Source organism: Juglans microcarpa x Juglans regia, chromosome 1D, assembly GCF_004785595.1.
Source record: "Juglans microcarpa x Juglans regia isolate MS1-56 chromosome 1D, Jm3101_v1.0, whole genome shotgun sequence".
Taxonomy (NCBI): Eukaryota; Viridiplantae; Streptophyta; class Magnoliopsida; order Fagales; family Juglandaceae; genus Juglans; species Juglans microcarpa x Juglans regia.
This window is the reverse complement of record NC_054594.1, coordinates 34,878,932-34,897,098: the sequence shown is the minus strand read 5'-3', so window position 1 is coordinate 34,897,098 and position 18,167 is coordinate 34,878,932. Positions and strand designations below refer to the sequence as shown.

The 18,167-nt window shown below is 38.0% G+C and overlaps 3 protein-coding genes across 6 annotated transcripts; 1 reads left to right on the top strand and 2 right to left on the bottom strand.

The window, feature by feature from the left end:
- The first annotated feature begins 13 nt into the window (after positions 1-13).
- LOC121256743 (photosystem II D1 precursor processing protein PSB27-H2, chloroplastic) lies at positions 14-1,765 on the top strand. The gene is made up of 4 exons (XM_041157630.1): positions 14-108; positions 355-536; positions 977-1,389; positions 1,493-1,765. The coding sequence occupies exons 2-4, from the start codon at positions 449-451 to the stop codon at positions 1,661-1,663; spliced, it is 672 nt and encodes a 223-aa protein (XP_041013564.1). The 5' UTR covers positions 14-108; positions 355-448; the 3' UTR covers positions 1,664-1,765.
- Positions 1,766-2,061: 296 nt separating this feature from the next.
- Positions 2,062-6,429, bottom strand: LOC121256730 (imidazoleglycerol-phosphate dehydratase 1, chloroplastic). 2 transcript variants are annotated; one of them, XM_041157612.1, is made up of 8 exons: positions 6,102-6,428; positions 5,860-5,984; positions 5,451-5,555; positions 5,076-5,168; positions 4,869-4,943; positions 4,349-4,411; positions 3,770-3,879; positions 2,062-2,473 (listed from the first exon to the last, which is right to left on the bottom strand). In XM_041157612.1, exons 1-8 carry the CDS (start codon positions 6,343-6,345, stop codon positions 2,446-2,448), a joined length of 843 nt encoding a protein of 280 aa, XP_041013546.1. In that variant the 5' UTR covers positions 6,346-6,428; the 3' UTR covers positions 2,062-2,445. The 2 variants fall into 2 exon arrangements, with proteins under 2 accessions (XP_041013546.1, XP_041013554.1); XM_041157620.1 differs by lacking the exon at positions 2,062-2,473 and having other exon boundaries at positions 3,769-3,903; positions 6,102-6,429.
- A 698-nt stretch (positions 6,430-7,127) lies between these two features.
- On the bottom strand, positions 7,128-15,310 carry LOC121267806. 3 transcript variants are annotated; one of them, XM_041171890.1, is made up of 9 exons: positions 12,688-15,310; positions 11,517-11,649; positions 11,315-11,403; positions 10,510-10,748; positions 9,460-9,546; positions 9,116-9,215; positions 8,765-8,978; positions 7,849-8,679; positions 7,128-7,726 (listed from the first exon to the last, which is right to left on the bottom strand). In XM_041171890.1, exons 1-9 carry the CDS (start codon positions 14,905-14,907, stop codon positions 7,719-7,721), a joined length of 3,921 nt encoding a protein of 1,306 aa, XP_041027824.1. In that variant the 5' UTR covers positions 14,908-15,310; the 3' UTR covers positions 7,128-7,718. The 3 variants fall into 3 exon arrangements, with proteins under 3 accessions (XP_041027824.1, XP_041027816.1, XP_041027808.1); XM_041171882.1 differs by having other exon boundaries at positions 7,128-8,679; positions 12,688-14,907; positions 15,111-15,310; XM_041171874.1 differs by having other exon boundaries at positions 7,128-8,679.
- Positions 15,311-18,167: the final 2,857 nt, after the last annotated feature.

The following is an 18,167-nucleotide window of genomic DNA, read 5'->3' as shown; positions in this document are numbered from 1 at the left end:
TCTACCCCTAATGTTTTACGAAAATTACTTCGAGTTTCGTGCGGATAAAATCCAACCATTTGGAGGAGAAGCTGAGGCAGAGATGTTGTAAAGCGCAGACATTATCAGGTGAGGCATGGAGTCTATTTCCCGAAACACCAACTTATTCATCGTTTTCTGTCTTGATTTATTTATGCTTTGCATCAATTTATTATGTGTCTTGGCAGTTCACTGCTCGCCTCTCAAAATCTCTAAATTGGGTGCTGTTTTTTTTGTTCTGCATCTGCTGTCTGTAAAACTTCATTTCATTCTTGATTTTACTTCCTTTTTTGGTGTTTCTAACTTTGATATATGCGTACATATGTATGCGTTTAGGTGTTGGTAAAGGTGGAATTAGTGTAAGTATGGAGTAGCTGCACGATTCAAGCAGTTGCTGCTACACACAACTTTGATATTTTTGCGAACAAAGATGGAAGCTTTTCTTGCAGCAAAGACTTGCCCCAGCCCCACCATAATCTACAAAAGAACGGAGAATATCTGGAAACCTGACAATGAGTGTAAGTAACAAGATATCTGTGTCTGCTCTTTTTCTTTAATTCATGCGGTGAGTGGCTTGGATGAAGGGGGCTCGGTTCTCTGCCCTTCATCGACAACTATCAAGCTGAATGGTGAGCTTGAGAAGATAAGAGTATTTACTGTTATTCATTCTAGAAATTATTCTTCCTGCATTTCCAACCTTCGAATTTAGTCTTTCTAATTTTAGTCACAGCTAAAAGTACAGATGTTGTAGAAGAAGATGATTCGGATGGCATTTCTTAAAATGTAGCCTGCAACAGTTTCTTCACTGATAAACTATATACCTGCATTGCATAACGGTCATTCTTCCTATCTTGTATCTTAGTTCATGAAATTCATTGACACATTGTGTAGACTCGTGCTTCCGCCTGCACTGCTTTGCATGTTGAGCATTCATTGCCTCATTTCTTTAACATAACAGGTAAAACACAATTAAGGTGTCATCCTGTGCTATCCCCTCAACCAGCTCCTTCAAGTCGCCGGCATATCATAGTGTGTACTGGTGCATCATTCCTTACCACTCTGACCATAAACTATGGCTTGACACCATCAGTTGTTTGGGCTGAAGATAAGTCAAATGGTCAAGAGGAAGAGGATGCGGGGATTACTGGTGCCCTCAAATCATTGTTTGATCCTAATGAAAAGACCAAGTCCGGTAAAGTGTTACCAAAGGCGTACTTGAAGTTGGCAAGAGAGGTTGTGAAGACACTGCGTGAGTCCTTAAAGGAAGACCCCCAGGATATCGCTAGGTTCAGACGCACTGCAGATGCAGCAAAGGAGTCAATTCGAGAGTATTTGAGTAGTTGGAGGGGACAACAAACTGTGGTTCAAGAGGTACCTTTGAAATAACTTGTATGACTTGGAATGCACAAGGATTTCTTTTATGTTTTAGTTGGATGATTACTAACGAATTTCAATGCTGTGGATTCACCTGTAGGAATCATATGTTGTGCTAGAGAAAGCAATTAGATCATTAGCCAGCTTCTACTCGAAGGCAGGCCCATCTGCCCCACTGCCAGAAGATGTTAAGTCAGAGGTATTGGATGACCTGAACACAGCCGAAGGGTTTTTTGTAACACGAGCAATATGTTACAAGATGTACATCTAGTAAATCAAGCTTAACCCCTCAAGTCCTGGATTGGGATTCAGACAGCTACCTTTTTATGTATTTTTATTCGATGTTCAATCAAAATTATGCGCGCTTGCTACCTGGAAGTTGTTTGGGATTTCTTTATTTTCAATATATTCTCGGGAAGCAGCAAATTAATATACAAGCATCGACATAGCAACCACGGGAGACTTGGCGACTAGAAAATGAACAAGAAGAGTTCAACATGTTGGAGCCAGAGAGAAGTAACCTCATCGCGTGAAGCTAGCACACAAGGTTGTACAGTCATTTCCAAACTATTAATAATGGGAGGTTCATCATAAAATCCTAAAATGATCTTATACTAGATAGAACAAGAGCCATAGAATAGAGACTACAGAAGCTTAATGCAAGTGGCAGAAACAAAACCACCCATACTTGGATATACATTGATAAATCTGCAAAGAGTTCAATGATCGACTGGTCTCAATAACAAACAGTTGACACTAAACTGAGTGGCCAACTATTGTTGATCAATACACTGCTAGGTATACAACAAATCATATAATAGGTGACTTTCAGCCCTTGATAATTTCCAAGTTGCATCGCTCGAGCAGTAGTAACCCAGGTATGTATTGTTTTGTCTCAACTTGGCAGAGCTTTAACCGATGATCAATAAATGCAATATATGTGGGATCATTGACCCGATTATCCCAGTGCTTGGGGGGAGTGAGGATATTGGATCAAAATTACCACCAACTTAAGGCTAGATTATCCACCTTTAGCATGGTCATAATGAAAAATCAAGAACGTGAGAGCACGCCTTTTGAACTGCACAACCAAATGCAAGATGAATTTAGATTGGGTTAACATTCAATACCCAGCTTAAGAGTGCAAATTTCCAAAGAATTCACCAAACCATACAAAAGGATTCATGGCAGTAGTATGACTGTAGATCAGTAATAAAACTGAAAATGACTAAAGTTTCACACGATTCTGAATGAGTTGCTGCAACAGAATCTCTTACACATAGATACAATGAAGCAAAAGGTCAGAAACTTCCAAGAACCCCCCACCTGAAGAAGTATTGTGGAGGATTTAGATAATAGGAATGACACGCACAAATCGAGAAATGGTCCAAATTTTTTCACTGGACTGTGGAATTCACTAGAGATGTACAGGATTGGGAAGTATGCGAAGTTTCTGATTTATTTGGAAGATTATACGAGATGAAGCTTGATCAGAACAGGGAGGATAGTCTGCAGTGGCATACAGTTAATTCCAGATTTTCAGTGAGTTCTTTTTACAAGGTGTTAACCTGTCATGGGGTCAAAGATTATCCCTGGAAAAATATTCATCTGTTGGCTGGTGTCTCTTGGGAAAATTTTAACCACGGACAACCTGAGGAAGAGAGACTTACCGGTGGTTGATTGGTGTTTTATGTGTAAGAAGGATGGTGAATCTATTGATCATCTTTTTCTTCATTGTGAGGTGGTGACTTCTTTGTGGAATGAGATTTTTGTAAGGGTTGGCATTTTTTGGGTGATGCCTATGCGTGTGGTAGATTTCTTTGCATGCTGGCAAGGTATTGTGGGGAGAAGTAACGGCATTGCAGTGTTGAAGATGATTCCCTTGTGCTTGCTTTGGTGTTTATGGTTGGAGATGAATGTGAGGTGCTTTGAAAATTGTGAACGTTCTTTAGGGGAACTTAGGGAGTTCTTCCTTAGTACTTTAAGTTTTTGGGTGAAGAATCTTGTAAGCAATGGGAATGATTGTAATGTTTTGTTTTAGTTGTATTCTGTTTTAGCTTGTAAGTAGGTGTTCTCATTTGTATACATCATGTGTACTTGGACTATGCCTTTTTACTTGAAATAAAATTTCTCTTATAAATTATCAAGAGAAAATATTTGGAAGTAACATCCCAAATGCGATGAACCAAGGAAATGTCTTTAGAGTAAGCAACTAGCTCTGACCTGACATCAAGAAATAAAAATGAACCTCTAACCTCACCCTTTACAATGTTTTTTTTTTTTTTTTTTTTTTTGGGGGGGGGGGGTAGATTCTACTTCGTTCAAAGACCACTGGCAATAATGTTGTGACTTTAAATTTAATGAGACAATAACAAACCTTGGAACAGTCCCATGGCGACGTGGGTCATATTCTGTTGCTTGTCGAAGAGCTCTTGCAAAAGCTTTGAAGGTTGCTTCAATTATATGGTGCGAATTTCTTCCAGCAAGCTGTTGTCAACCAAAATCAACATACTGTTCAAAATATAAAACTGGAATGAAAAGATCAACATAGTTGTTGCCGACTTTCTTATTCTTATATGTTGTGAACTCTGGAGCTGCTTTCCATTTCTCATTTTCTCTTTCTTTCCTTCATTTGTATGTTTGTTTATTTTTTGGTGGAGCTTCTATATATAGTTTCCTTTTTTTGCAAGTACAAAATTGAGTTGTAAAAAATAGAAAAGATAAAAACCTCAAAATAAAATTTAAACACCTAATTGCATAAGAAATTAAATAAGAGTATACAGTTAGCCCAATAAAAAGTGCAAGAAAATGGCATTTCCAGTAAACTTCATGTTTTTGTTCAAAGAATCTAAACAATCAAGCATAGTTGGATAATTTAACACTGACAGCTTCTTGTCGCGTTCGGGTGGATATTTTATACTAGATAACGAAGTTAAGAAGTTCTGAGTATTTTTACCTGGCGTATGTGAAGTGTCATGCCAGAAGTATTCACCAGTGACTGGAAAAAGTGCTCCACCAACTACAAACAAAAAAAAATTCAAAACAAATCATCTCCTCAAGTAACAGTTTTAAGATTAAGGTGAAAGAACAATAGCTAAACTACATAAAATTACTTATCAAAAAAAGCTAAACTACATAAAATTGCAGAAAATCTCCAAAGGTACACATCATGTCGATATTGTCAATATCTCAGCAGGGAGTTCTCTTTTTTTTTTTTTTTTTGATAACCGAGGGTGTCCAGGCCAGCTTGCGCGCATCTCGACTAATCCCATGCGGCCCTGAAGTTAACGACCAGGTAAACCTCGAGTGGCCCTAAGGGGACTCGAACTGGTGACCATTGGGGAGCAAACCCAAGGATGGACCAGCTGAGCTACCCCTCAGGGTTAGGGAGTTCTACCACTGCTATAGAGATGAATAAGAAAAAGGAGGCATATAAACTTTTGGTGTGCAAGTATTTTTTTTTTAAAAAGTCCTACCTGAGTGTCATAAGCTCCAACTCTCTGAGTAGGTATTCGCAGATCATAACCTAAATGTGGTCGGCCTGATAAATCCTGGACAAACAATGTCCTAAAGTAAGAAATTATTTCACATACCAACACAAAGGCATTAACATCGGTGAAGTTTTTTAGTACAAAAAAACCCAATATCTAATTACTTTATATGAAAGATTGAGTTGAACCTACCAGCGCAACATGTACTAGTGCTTCATCAAGAGGAGCGGAGAAGTCACCAAAACGATTTATTCCTTTCCTATCCCCAAGTGCCTGCAAAAAAGCCTGCAGACCAAGCAGAATTGGCCAACAATGACCAGTCCATTACGTTTATGTGACTCAAATCGGTCATATATAAGCAAAACTAATTCAAATTGATAATAAGACTAGATGCAAAATTGGTTAAATGACTCAAATTATGGAAACAAATAGGCTTCATTGAATGCCATCAAATAAACATATATTTTATTTTCAAATGCTAGATAAAACACGCACGCACACTAGGGGCTGCCTAAAATTTTGCATCACACCACGAGAAACCATAAGGTGTAAATTTCTTTCCAGTACCGTTCCGATGGCAAGAGCAACATCTTCATTTGTGTGATGATCATCAATGTGGATGTCCCCGGTAGCCTTCACATGCACATCGAACAGCCCATGCGACGCAAGTTGCTAACGTAAAACAAATAGATACAATCATCAAACAACACATCATACTCGAATATTGCACAATAAAATCACAAAAAAAGGAATACATCTCAAGTGAAATTCCTTTTAAATGTGTTTTCTTGATCCAGGTAATTGGCATATACCATACCAACCGAGCTATATAATCGACTCGGAAGAAAAATAATGTGTAAAAATAAATACTGAAATTGTAATCTACAGCTAAAAGCAGCTAAACCCAGATTGAGAAACAAAACAAAGTTAATAAATTGACAAAATTAAAGCAATTTTTGAAGGAGAAATCACTAACATCCAACATGTGATCAAGGAAGGGAATCCCAGTATTATTTTCAGCAACCCCCGAACCATCCAAGTTTATTTTGACCGCTACATTTGTCTCCTTTGTGACCCTTTTGACTTCCCCAATCCGAGCCCCTAACAAATAAACAGTAAGAATTCAAAATGGCAACCTGTTAACAAAAAAAGAAGACGACGCCTATTTAAGGAAAAAACGAACACAGAGAAGCAAAATTAGGTCCTTTTTATTTTAACCTGCGCCGCTAGGAGAAGCTGTAATCGTCGAGCCATTATCAGCGACCGATGCAGCGCAGGCAACCAGTCTGTGTGGGTACCGCGACGTTCTCAGGAGTAGGCCACTATTCAGAGAGAAAGACGGGTGTTCAGCAAACGAGGTGGGAGTGGAAGCGAGAGGTCTCTGAGAAACCTTAACACTATGTTTTGGCAGCGGAGATGAGTTGGGGTAGTATACAAGACGAGGAGGCGCGGCAAGCTCCATTGTTCAGAAAGCGAAAAGCGAGGAAGGAAGCAAACAGAGGTCGGCTCCCGAGAGAGATCGATATGCCGTATCTATTATCTATCGTACGAGGCGTTGTGAGTGAATAAAATCGCACCGTCTGTTTGCCTATCGGAAACGACCCGTTTTACTTCCAATATTGTTCATAGCACTTCACTTCATTGAATCATTGATCTATCATTCAATCATCTTTTAATAATCAACATTAAATATCCTAAGTCAAATGAAGGTTGAACCCAATTTAAACCCACCTCCTAATTCTAGAATTTTGATCATTTTTCATTTTACTACTCCATTTAATCACTTTTAGAATAATACATACGGATTTAGGTTTAGATAATCTTACATACGGTTTAGGTGTCCAAGTCTAGCAGATCTTATGAAAATAAGTAAAACCCACCATAAAAAAATAATATATATATTTTTTATATGAATCTCATTATTTTTTGAAAAGACCTACAAAGAACTTGTCACATAAATCATTTTTCCTTCCTCCAAACACTGCGGGGGCCTTTATAAGGATATATCGCTGTGTTCCATTCAGGATGGGATAGTTGCAACGGTTACGGCTATTCCCTTCAGAAAATGAATAATGAAACCTCTATTTACTTCCAATTAACAGAAATTAGAATATAGGTTGAGATAATGGCAATTGCGTAACAAGTAATAAAATAAGATGTGTGTGTGTGTGTGTCTGTGTATATATATATATATATATAGAGAGAGAGAGAGAGAGAGAGAGAGAGAGAGAGAGATGATTATTTACGTCCAATGACACTACAGATCTAAAGAATATTGAATATTGTGCATGAAATCCTCCACTACTAAGTGCCTCGAAGAAAATTCCAATAGTCGAGCCTTTTTCATTTCAGATCACAACATTAACCCCAAATTGAACATTTACAAGTTGGCTGTCACCTCAGCCTCAGGAAGTAGAGAGGTTTCTGAAGTACCACTCAGAGCATCATGTCTTGTTGCTCCCACTAAGGAGCGGAGGAGGGGGAAGCAAATTGTGGCTTTACCCATATTATTATGAACATAATGCCAGCACTGGGAACAAAGGTACTGCTACTATGATAAGAAATAGCGAACTGCTACTATGATAAAGGTCTTGGAGAGAAACTTCACACTTGCACCAGCAGATTCAGATATATACACCGTGCAGCAGAATGGGTACCATCATATGACACACTCGGAACATTTCAAATGTACACCTCCAACATCCAAAATTCATGCTTTGTAGTAGCAACTTCACCTTTGACTTCATATGCACATGAAACCACATCACTTGCATCAAATTGCAAATATCCAAACCTTCTGGTTGAGACCTTAATCTTGCAATGCACAATAGTTAGTCAGAAACTTACAAATATCATGGTCATAAATAAGTCTTTCCTTCAAGTGCATCAGTCACAGAATTGTCATCAAAAGGATGTAATCTGCTTTCTCTCTCACATGCAACTTGAAGATTTGAATCAGATTTAACTTGCAAGGAACCCTCCGCAGGACCATTTTGAGAAGAATCAGAGACATCTAGATTTTCAATAATCAACTCGGTGGCGTTCTCTGCAGAAATTCCCCCCAAAGTAAGAACGGGCTCAAGACAGCCAATGCTAATGTTTATTTCATGGGCTTCATCCATATCACTCTCTTTCAAAGACTCGGCATTATCTACAACAGGGCAATTTATTTCGGGTTTATTTTCCAGCTCAAGTGAATCATGAATCATATCAGAGGAGGTCATACATTTTGTGCCAGATGCAGATTGAGCTAACTTGTCCTCAGAATGAGCGTCGCAACATGTAGTCCCCTGGGCTGAAACAGGGGTTGTAACATCATAAGAAGCATCTAAAGAACTTGAATCTGCAGCTGCAACATCATTAGTTATCTCATTGGCAAATGGCAAACTAGCATCATCACACCCCTCAGAATCATGCCCAGCGGTGGAATCCATATCAGATTTATTGTCGGTAGCTGTAATTTCATTAGTTTTTTCATTAGCACGATGACAAGCATCATCACACTTATAAGGATCAGCTGAGAAATTCAAATCAGATTTATTATCCAAAGCTACCACTTGATCAGTTATCTCATTAGCACGACACAGAGCAGCAGCATCACACCCATGAGGACCATGCCCAGCTGAGAAATCCTTATCAGATTTACTACCCGTGGCTGCATTTTCATCAGTTATCAAGTTATTAGCATGATCTGAAGCAGCACTGTTACACCCCTGAGAATCATGTCCCATATCAGATTTACTTTCCACCTCATGCTTAGTAGAATGTTTGCCTTTGCACTCCTTTTGCTTTGCACCTACTGGAAAGAAACAAATAGAGACTTAAACAATAGGCCATAAATCTAAGGTTAAGGGAAAGGCTACAAACACCACAGCTAGTACCCATGCTGGTAGTCACATTCCCTTCGATGTTCTCTCGCTCCAGTAGTAGCTTCTGTAACATATCTGTACCAGGGAAGACCAACATATTCATTGATCTCATCTCTTGCTTAAGTGATTCCTCGAGAGGAGTGAAACCAAAAACCACGGTCCATGTATGCATGAGTTCGGCAATTGCAGGAATGATCAGTTTCTCAACCTTGAGAGCACAGAGAGCCTTCAAATGGAAGAGAAACAGGATGAAGTCGGTAGCATACATGAAAAGCAAGCAAGTAGAATGTAAACAAAGATGCAATATTTTCAATCTCTTTTCCAAGCTAGAGAAGTCATCAAGGGCATGTTCTTGTAGCTTACTGATTCAATAGCAGCAAAAAGCCGGCGGCACATCCCTTGACGCCTATATATATGGCGAGTTCCAATAAATGGCATCTCAGCTAACTTCGTACCATGGAACCTAACCAAGCAGTAGACACCATAGTGGTAAGAATCACAATCCATGTACGTACACAAGCCAAAGTCATAAATCTGAAGACCTCCAAAACGGAACTCTTCCCTCATACCACAATTTAACTAGGCAGTTAAAAGGTAATGGTAAGAATTTAGTTCCATACTAATCCACACATTCCAAAACACTTGTATAAAAAAAGCTTGGCACCCCTTAACAGGAGCTTATAAATCATCATAGGGGAAGTTGGCACCTGATAGATGCTGCAGAAATTATTTCATCACCCCTCTCCAAAATAGCAGTATAGAAGCCACCATAGTTCATCCGATTGAAGTTTGATCTGGAAAAAAAAAAAGGAAAACTAAAACATCAAACAAATGGGACCACATACTCTTTCACATAAAATATAAAATCTATGGTGAGTATCATTTATACTCCTTAATGCTCCACAAAAGTGATCAGCGCGCACACGCACACACATAAGTTATTACGCCTAAATACTCCAGAACATTTCTCAGAGCTTGCACATACAAGTATCAGCTATTACCCAGGTGACCGCATGTGATATGGGGGAGATCTCCCCCACTCACTCGCGGCGGCCACAGGCTGCAAAATCCCTCCTTCTCACTCGGAGCCGCCACCGACACCATGCTGGAGGGGGAGGTCTCCCGGCCACTGCGGTTTGCTACCAGGGGTGGGAAATCTCCCCCTGCCGCACACAGTGGAGGGAAGACCACCCTCAAATCCACAATCTGAGTTTTTCTTTTCTTTTTTACAAAAGTGAATTTTATTTAGGGAGGCATTTTGGGAAAACTGTTCTCAGGAACAGAAAATTGTTCTTGGGAACAGCTACCAAAGAATCATTCCTCCATTTACGTGAATGCATATTATTGTACTTGTACATGTTTCTATATCCAAAATAATCAAGACAGCCATAAAAATAAAACAACCAACGGGAGAATCATTAAACGACTAAAATGAAAATACTTAAACATACATTAAGCCGACCAAGCATCATTCAAAAGAAAAATAAGAATAAAACTATTTCAGGAAGCCTAGATGTAACAGACGTGAAGTTCAGCAAACGCTAAAAAGCTTATCACAGAAAATCCTAGAGTCAAAGTTGGCAGTTCATTAAGATAGCATACTTCACTCAAACAGTCTCTCATCCACTAGCCAACAGCAATACCTATTGTACTTTTAATATATAATAAATATTCTATTAGGGAATGAAAGAATACCTACTTAAGATGGGTATCTACATTATATTGGTCGAAGCAATATTACAAAATTTAGAGCTTACCCACAATTATAAAGAACATTATGTATTAAATTAATCCCACTCCTCCTGTCAACAATTGGCAAAAAACATTCATCCATAACAGAAAGTGCAACGGCTAGCTTAGAATTGCATTCCACCCTTTGAGGAATCCCTCGAAGAGATGTATCTGAGTCTTCATCTGTTCTATGAACAAGAGACCAAGAAAAGCCTGCTTCCAGTTCGTGTTTGACTCCTAGATATTTCTGCAAATGCTCAAAGAGCTGTAGAAACAACAAGAGTAAAATTCAACAAAGTACATTCAGAAATACCTAACAGAAGTTTACAAATTGATGAGACAGACAGGCAGAACCATACTAACAACTACTACGTTTAACATAAACCAAAAAAGAAAATTGATGTATTTCTGAAACATCAAAAGGGACAAAGCTCCCATACAAGATGTCATCATATACAAAACCTCCCAAATAGTGCAAATATGTCATGACTGCACCTTAGTGCTATATGCTATTATGAAATTCAAAGGGCAAAGTCATGTAACATTAGATTGCATTAAATCTAGAGGTGTTAGCATGTGATTGAGTCATTGACACCCGATTTCAGATAGGACAGGAAAATCATTAACAAAAAGAACTATTCTAACTAGCCACAGCATTAACCAATGTTTCGTTATAAATTGTTGAATAATAACTTGTCATATTCTATCCAACTTACTACGTTACCAAGTCATTTCAAGTTTCTAAGCACAATTAATTAAACAACTTAAAAGATACTTTTGAACTACTATAAGACTTCAGTATAATTAGGCACCAGAAGCCTAAAAAATTACCTCTTTACAATTTTTCCCACAAAAAGAAGTGACTAAGCTATTGAAATCGATGTGAATAGCATCCATCTCCAGCATGCATAATTTATGATCTACAAAAGAGGAATTCCAACCAAAATATTGTCAATGCAGTGATAAAACAAGGAGAGAAAACTCAGTCCATTTGAAATCTCAAAACCAAGAAAGAAAGAAAGAAGATCATTACATTTTTTCTCACACAAACTACAGTTGAGTAGTGTGGAGGCCATTTTATCATCTCCCTGAGAAACGTTCCCATTGACAACCCCACAAAATTTGCACGTACAATTTGGACAGTGCCAATCACCGGGTGGAAGCATCTGTTAGAAGAAGAACGCTATGAATGCCTCAAGTGCCAAAGGAGCATACAATGAAGGTAAGACATTTATATGACAGCCCAAAACTAAACAATTCAAACAGATGTCTAACAGTTAATTAATTGGCATATATGAGTAAGGTACAGGGAAAAACAAATCCAACATAGAATCATAGAATCTCCATACCAAAAATTCTGTAAGTTCAAATAATCAAATAGAAACACAGTTTACACTTCATCATGTTATCATACCAATATACTGCATTGCCCAATTAAATGACCAATCTCATTGAGTCATTAATATAACACCCCCCCCCCCCCCCCCCCCCCCCCCCCCCCCCCCCCCCCCCCCCCCCCCCCCCCCCCCCAAAAGGCTCATGGAAAATGATTCTTGTATGCCTTATGTGGTTCTTTTTCTAAATCCTAGCTTGTAATTAGGCATTCTCTTGTAGACTCCCTGTGTATTTGGGCTATGCCTAAATACTTGTTCTGATAAAAAATTATCTAATAAATAAATAACCCCCATGGGCCTCCTCGCTCCCTCCACCCATCCATCCAAACAACCTAAAAGCACCACAACCTATATATTTCAGCAAACTCAACAGAGTTCCCCATAACAGTTTACCACGCAAGGACTCATCATTAGATGATAACCTATATATCTCACCACACTTAACAGAGCTCCCCATAACGGTCCACCACGAAAGGAAACATCATTCAATGATTCAAATATCTTCTGTAAACAAGTGCCCCTCAAGTCTTAAAGTGGAAGATGAAATGATATTCCCCTCCCTTCTGCGCACTCCCTCCAGCCACAGAACCTAAATCTAACTTCACTCAACAGAGTTCTACAGACCAACACACCCCAAAAAAGAGACGATATTATGATTCAATGTCTTTTGTAAACAAGTTCTTTAAAAAATACACAAAATAATGGCATGGGAAATCTATAAGAACTGCAAAAAGAAATGTATGATACAAATAGGATTATGCAAGGAACCACGTGGCTTGGTGCAAATGCAGTAAAATAAAGTACACATACCGCTATATCCAAGCAACTCTGATGAAATGTTGATGGACAACCATCACAACAGATTAAATCCCCACCATCGCCACAGATGCCACAAGTGTCGTCGTTTGGATCATCTCCTTCCATATCTATAGAGTGGAAATCAATGCGTTCAGACTCTTCTTGTCTATTCCATGCATCTATCTGGCACTGGAGAAGAGAAACCCCAGAGTCTAGATATATGTGTTGAAATGGCTGGCGCAATTTGCTCCCTGCATGAATCTCAAACTTTGAAACTGTGAGGATTTTACTACAGCAACCACAGTGAATGCCATCTCGAGTAATCCAGCCCTCAAGCATTACACGAGTCCGCCGACGGTTCATATACTGCACCTTCTGGCTTAATCCCACAGTTCCAGAGTCAATCAGCCAAGAAAGCAGTGTACGCTTTCCAGTATATGGAACAAAACCATCAGCTTCTGAATTTTGCCCCTTGTTAGAACTACGAACCAGTAAAGTACATCTGCCAAGTTTTCTACTTTTTCTTCCATGTGGCATCCGAGGATTGGATCCAGAGGATGGTTTTTCAGTGTCATCATGCATATAATTAGAATTCTGAAATCTTGAGTTGACGCTGGCCGAACCATTTTCATTCATTCTATTCTTCAATGACTTGCCACCCTGCTTTATGAAGGAGCTTAGTTTCTCTTCATGGCTAGAACTGTCCATGCTCTCCACATCACGCTTCGTACTTGGATATCTTTTCACAGCCGCTTCTGTTGCATTGTCACTCTCACTGTGATTCCTTCGATTCTTTTTCATTTCTTTCTCAATTTTCTTTCGTGTTTTCCTAGTTAATTGGCTGAGGACCTCATCTGCTATAGGAGCAAATGAAGAACAGTCCCCAATAGGTTTAGCCTCAACATCCTCATCTTTAGATTGCTTTTGAAGTGCATCATAAGCCTTAATAATTGACCAGTACGCTGTTCCTGAAGGGTTAATGTAAACAGCATCTAGATAGTCTCTATTCCTCCTAGGCCTATAATCTATTGTCCAACCAGCACTTAGAAGCATCTCCCTAATCCGTTCACGCAGTTTTTGCTTCTCTGTGCCACTACCACGCCTGAATTTTCCATCTTTGGTTATAGCTGGTGCACATGGAGTCTTTTCCTCTTCACAAATTATCCTCTTTATAGAACTATGAGCTTCCACATTCTTTGATCTTAGCTTCAATGACGTATCGCTGTTCTCTGACTCCGAATCCCCCTCACTTCCCTGACTATTCTTACTTGATAATGATTTCTGCAAAGCCATCTGACATTTTTCTGGCCGGAAAAATGAACCCGGTTTCTCAAGAAGTTTTTTCTCAGAGTATGATGAAGAATGAGTCACTACATTCCTCTTAGCAGTATCTTCAGTCCTTGAACCCTTTCTACTTCCCTCAGCTTTGCGGTGATCAAAATTGTCTATAGCTCCGCCCAACCTCTTCTTATTGTTTACCATCACCCTCAAAACACCATTTTTCCCCTGAACTCTAATGGGTTGATCGGGATGACTCATTAATTTATCTCCTAAAAAGGATGGAGGAAGCTGATTTCCATCCCTACTCATCTTAACTCTAGTATTGTCGACACAACCTCCCAAATTCCGGTCATAGTATAAATTCTTTCTCTTGCCAATGCCATGTCTACTTGGCCCGGTTTCATATTCCCTATCATTTCCACTACGGGCCATGTCCATTGGTCCCAAAAACCTTCTTCCCTCAACTTCGATTCCACTGCCATTGAACCGTTTCCTCCGTATCCTTTCCCCATCAACCCCATCATACTCATCAAACTCAAATACATCCAACTTACCTCTCTTTCCATCGCTCTCATCAAAACCATTCTTACCAATCATCCCCTTTTCATAATGCCTACTATGCTCCAACCTACCCTTGTTTCTACCAATTCCACTCTCTTCTACAACACCCTTTTCAAAAGCAGATAAACCATTACAAACCCTTACAGTTTCGGGTCCAACCCTTCTACGAGGAACAGGCACAAGCTCATCGCTCGAGCCAGAATCGCTCAAAACCAACCTCAACCTCTTCTTCTTATTATCCTTCTTTGACTCGAAAACCTTTCTAGAACTCGCCGAACCAACCCCGCCTACTCCATCCACAGTTTTCTTCCGAACAATTAAACAACCTGAAGAGTTTCTGTTCTTCACTACAAGCCCCGAAGGACGACCAGATCTCAGTCCCTCTTCCATCTACATCCAATACACAAAAAAAGGTCCTAAATCCCAAAATTTTCCTTCGAATTGATACCGGATAAATCAATTGAAACCCTAATCCTCTCCCCCCCAAAAAAACTAACAGAACCAGATCTGAAGCGAAGAAATCCGAATGCTTATAATCCGTTTGACAACAACAAAAACCTCACCCTCCAGTAGAAAGATTCGGAAAAGCGTACCTATTTTCGGAAAGCCCTAAGATTCCTTCGCCCGTAATTCACCTCTGGGAAGGTCCGATCAGTGACGCCATTCTCCGGCGAAAGTGGGCGGAGAGATTGAGGATTTGGCTGGTGATGTTACTTTATGAAAACCAAACCATTGTGCTCTGTCTCTCTATATATTTTGCTTACTATTTATTTTGTGTATTTTCTCCATTGTTTCCTCTACATTTTAATGTGTATATATATATATATATATATATATGTTTTTATTTATTTTTTCTTAATTACTATTTATTTTTTCCTTTTCCTCTGTTTTCCCTCCAAATCTGGGATTTCGAGGATCGGCAGGACTGTTAGTTAACGGCCTCGATCGTTCCACGTCGGACTGTCCGATTAATTGCTGGCTTGGACGGCAACGTGGCAAGATCAAGCGGGGTATGAACTAGGTAGGTATCTGTTTTAGCAGTTTGGTTGGCCGTACTGCTTTACTAAAGAATACCGATTCTTCCAGCTAACGACGAATATACCGTGCACGCGCGGAAGGACAGCGCGTGACGTAATGGGTTTCTATTGAGACAATGGTATCTGGCACGGATTTGAGGAAGAGAACCGAAGCTCTGCCACCGCCCCATGTTGAGCTCAGCCCCCCATGATTGTTACCGTTTTGGTTGGCCGAGTTTCACTAATTTATGCTCTGGGAGGTATATTTTCTTTGTTCCTTGTTTTTCCCGTTTTGAGTTTTGACAGCTCCGGACCACTGCTACGGTCGTTTTTTTCCTTTTTTGCATGGTGCAATGTATTCAAATAAAAAGCATGCGACATCATTTAATGCATCAGTTGTTAACACGATTGAGTCGGTTGTCAAGAACTTGATACAGACCCAATTGGAACTTATGAAAGCGGAGAAGAAACAAAACAGATGAGAGAAAATGAATCTGTGTAATCGACTGAATTGCATTGAAACAAAACAGATGAGATATTAACTTAATAACTGAATTAACAGAAATCATCTCTTATTCTCTTCTTTGATTTTTTTCTTCTTTGACTTTAATTTTATATTGTCAATGTGTGAAGCTATACTCCAACACTGATAAAGGCAGGAGTCTACAGTATAACCTTGGTCCTTAATATTTTTTTTTTTTCCCCCTTTTCCAACCATGCACAACTGAACTCTTGTCAGCCACATTTTTAATTGCTTCCAAATCAGCAAAGCGAATAAGAAGAGAACTCTTCCCCATTTCTAAGAATACTAATAGTGAAATCAACTTAGCTAAATTAATTAGTTGCATAAAAACTTATTACAATGGACTCAATATATTTACAGTGTTTTTAATCAAAATTATTTTTATTAGTCAAACTGGCCAGCCCAAGTTGTTAGCCAAATCTTATATTTCGCATAAAAAAATTACTCTTTCCTGCCTACTGTTCATCTCACGCGAAGCTCCACAACTCCAGCCAAAGACAGTTTCTCAAAAGCACGAAGCTCCACCATTTTGACCAATCCAACAGCTGTAGCCGAATGCCTCTTGGTAAGTCATGTCGTTGATGTCTCTCATTATTGCTGCTGATCGCCTCCTCCTGGTAAGCCACCTCATCTCTCAAAGATATTGCATTTTTTTCAATGAAAGAATCTAATCGATAGATAGACTGACATTTCCTTCCGAGAGAGAGAGAGAGAGAGTGAAGTTTGACTTTTAAATTTGATTACGATTGTTACATATAGTCTCTCTGTGTCTTGTAGTGGTAAAGCTTGAATACTTTGTTGGTTTTTCAAACATTGGGCAGCTTCCTCTTCATCTAGGTTGAGGATTCTCCTATATATTTTTCTTAGGTTTTCTTTAATGATTCTGACCGTTTGGCATTTATTTCTTCTTTACGAAACAAAAATGACCAATGACTATCTATGATTTTGAGATACTGTTTTCTGATCCGGTGTTTTGAAAGTGAGTGGAAGAGAGTTTTTACAATTCCTTATTTATTTTTACACCTCTTCTCAATTCATCTTATATAATCATTATAACTTTTATAAATTTTCATACAAAACAAAATAAACAATTCAACTTTTTTAAATACCAAAACAAAAATAATATTAAAAAAATATATTCTAACAATATTTTATTCGATTTTTAATTTTAATTTCAATTCATCTATTCTCATCTCATCTATGAAAACAAACAAAGGCAAATATCCTTCTATTGTTTGATTACTGATTTTGGAAGCACTGTTGGGTTATCATTCTACTAAGGAGAAAGATATTTGAAGTTAAGTTAGGTACGTTTGGATCTCAATCATATTCCAATTCATCTCAATTCATCATTACAATTTTTTCAAATTTCAACATAAAATATAATAAACAATTTAACTTTTTCAAATCTCAAAATAATAATAATATTAAAAAAATAATATTCTAACAATATTTTATCATCTCAACTCAACTCAGTTTAACATCTAAATGCAGTCTAAATATTCAAATTACAATTAAAATTAAAATAAATAAAAATATCAAAATTAATATTTTAATAGAATAATGATAAATTTGAAAAGTTTGTTATTTGGTATTTTTGAAAAGTGACTACCTAATTTTATAAAAGTAAATTTTCTAGTTAAATTTTGGTCAAACTTTGACTAGATCACTATTAATGCTATAAGTAAGGGTGTAAATCTAAACCGGAAAACTTGACATTCATAAAAAGTATCTAATGAATTACGAGTTCAATACATCCTGTTTAGCAGAAAGACGGATATTCCTTGCTCATTATTAGACAATCACTTATTCACAAACCTTGTGTGGAGTTTCCGGAACCGAACCAGACCAGACCGGTTAGAAAAAATATATATATAAAAATTAATTTTATATATTATACAAAATATTTATATATTAAATTTTTATATATAATATATAATTATATATCATATATGAAATAATTTCATACTATAATTTATAAATTATAACATAAAATGCTAATCTTAAATATGAACATTTGTAATTTGTTTGATCATATGTTATTAATATAATTATATATAAGATAATGTTATTATAATTTATAAAATAAAAGTTTAATCTTAAAGATGAAA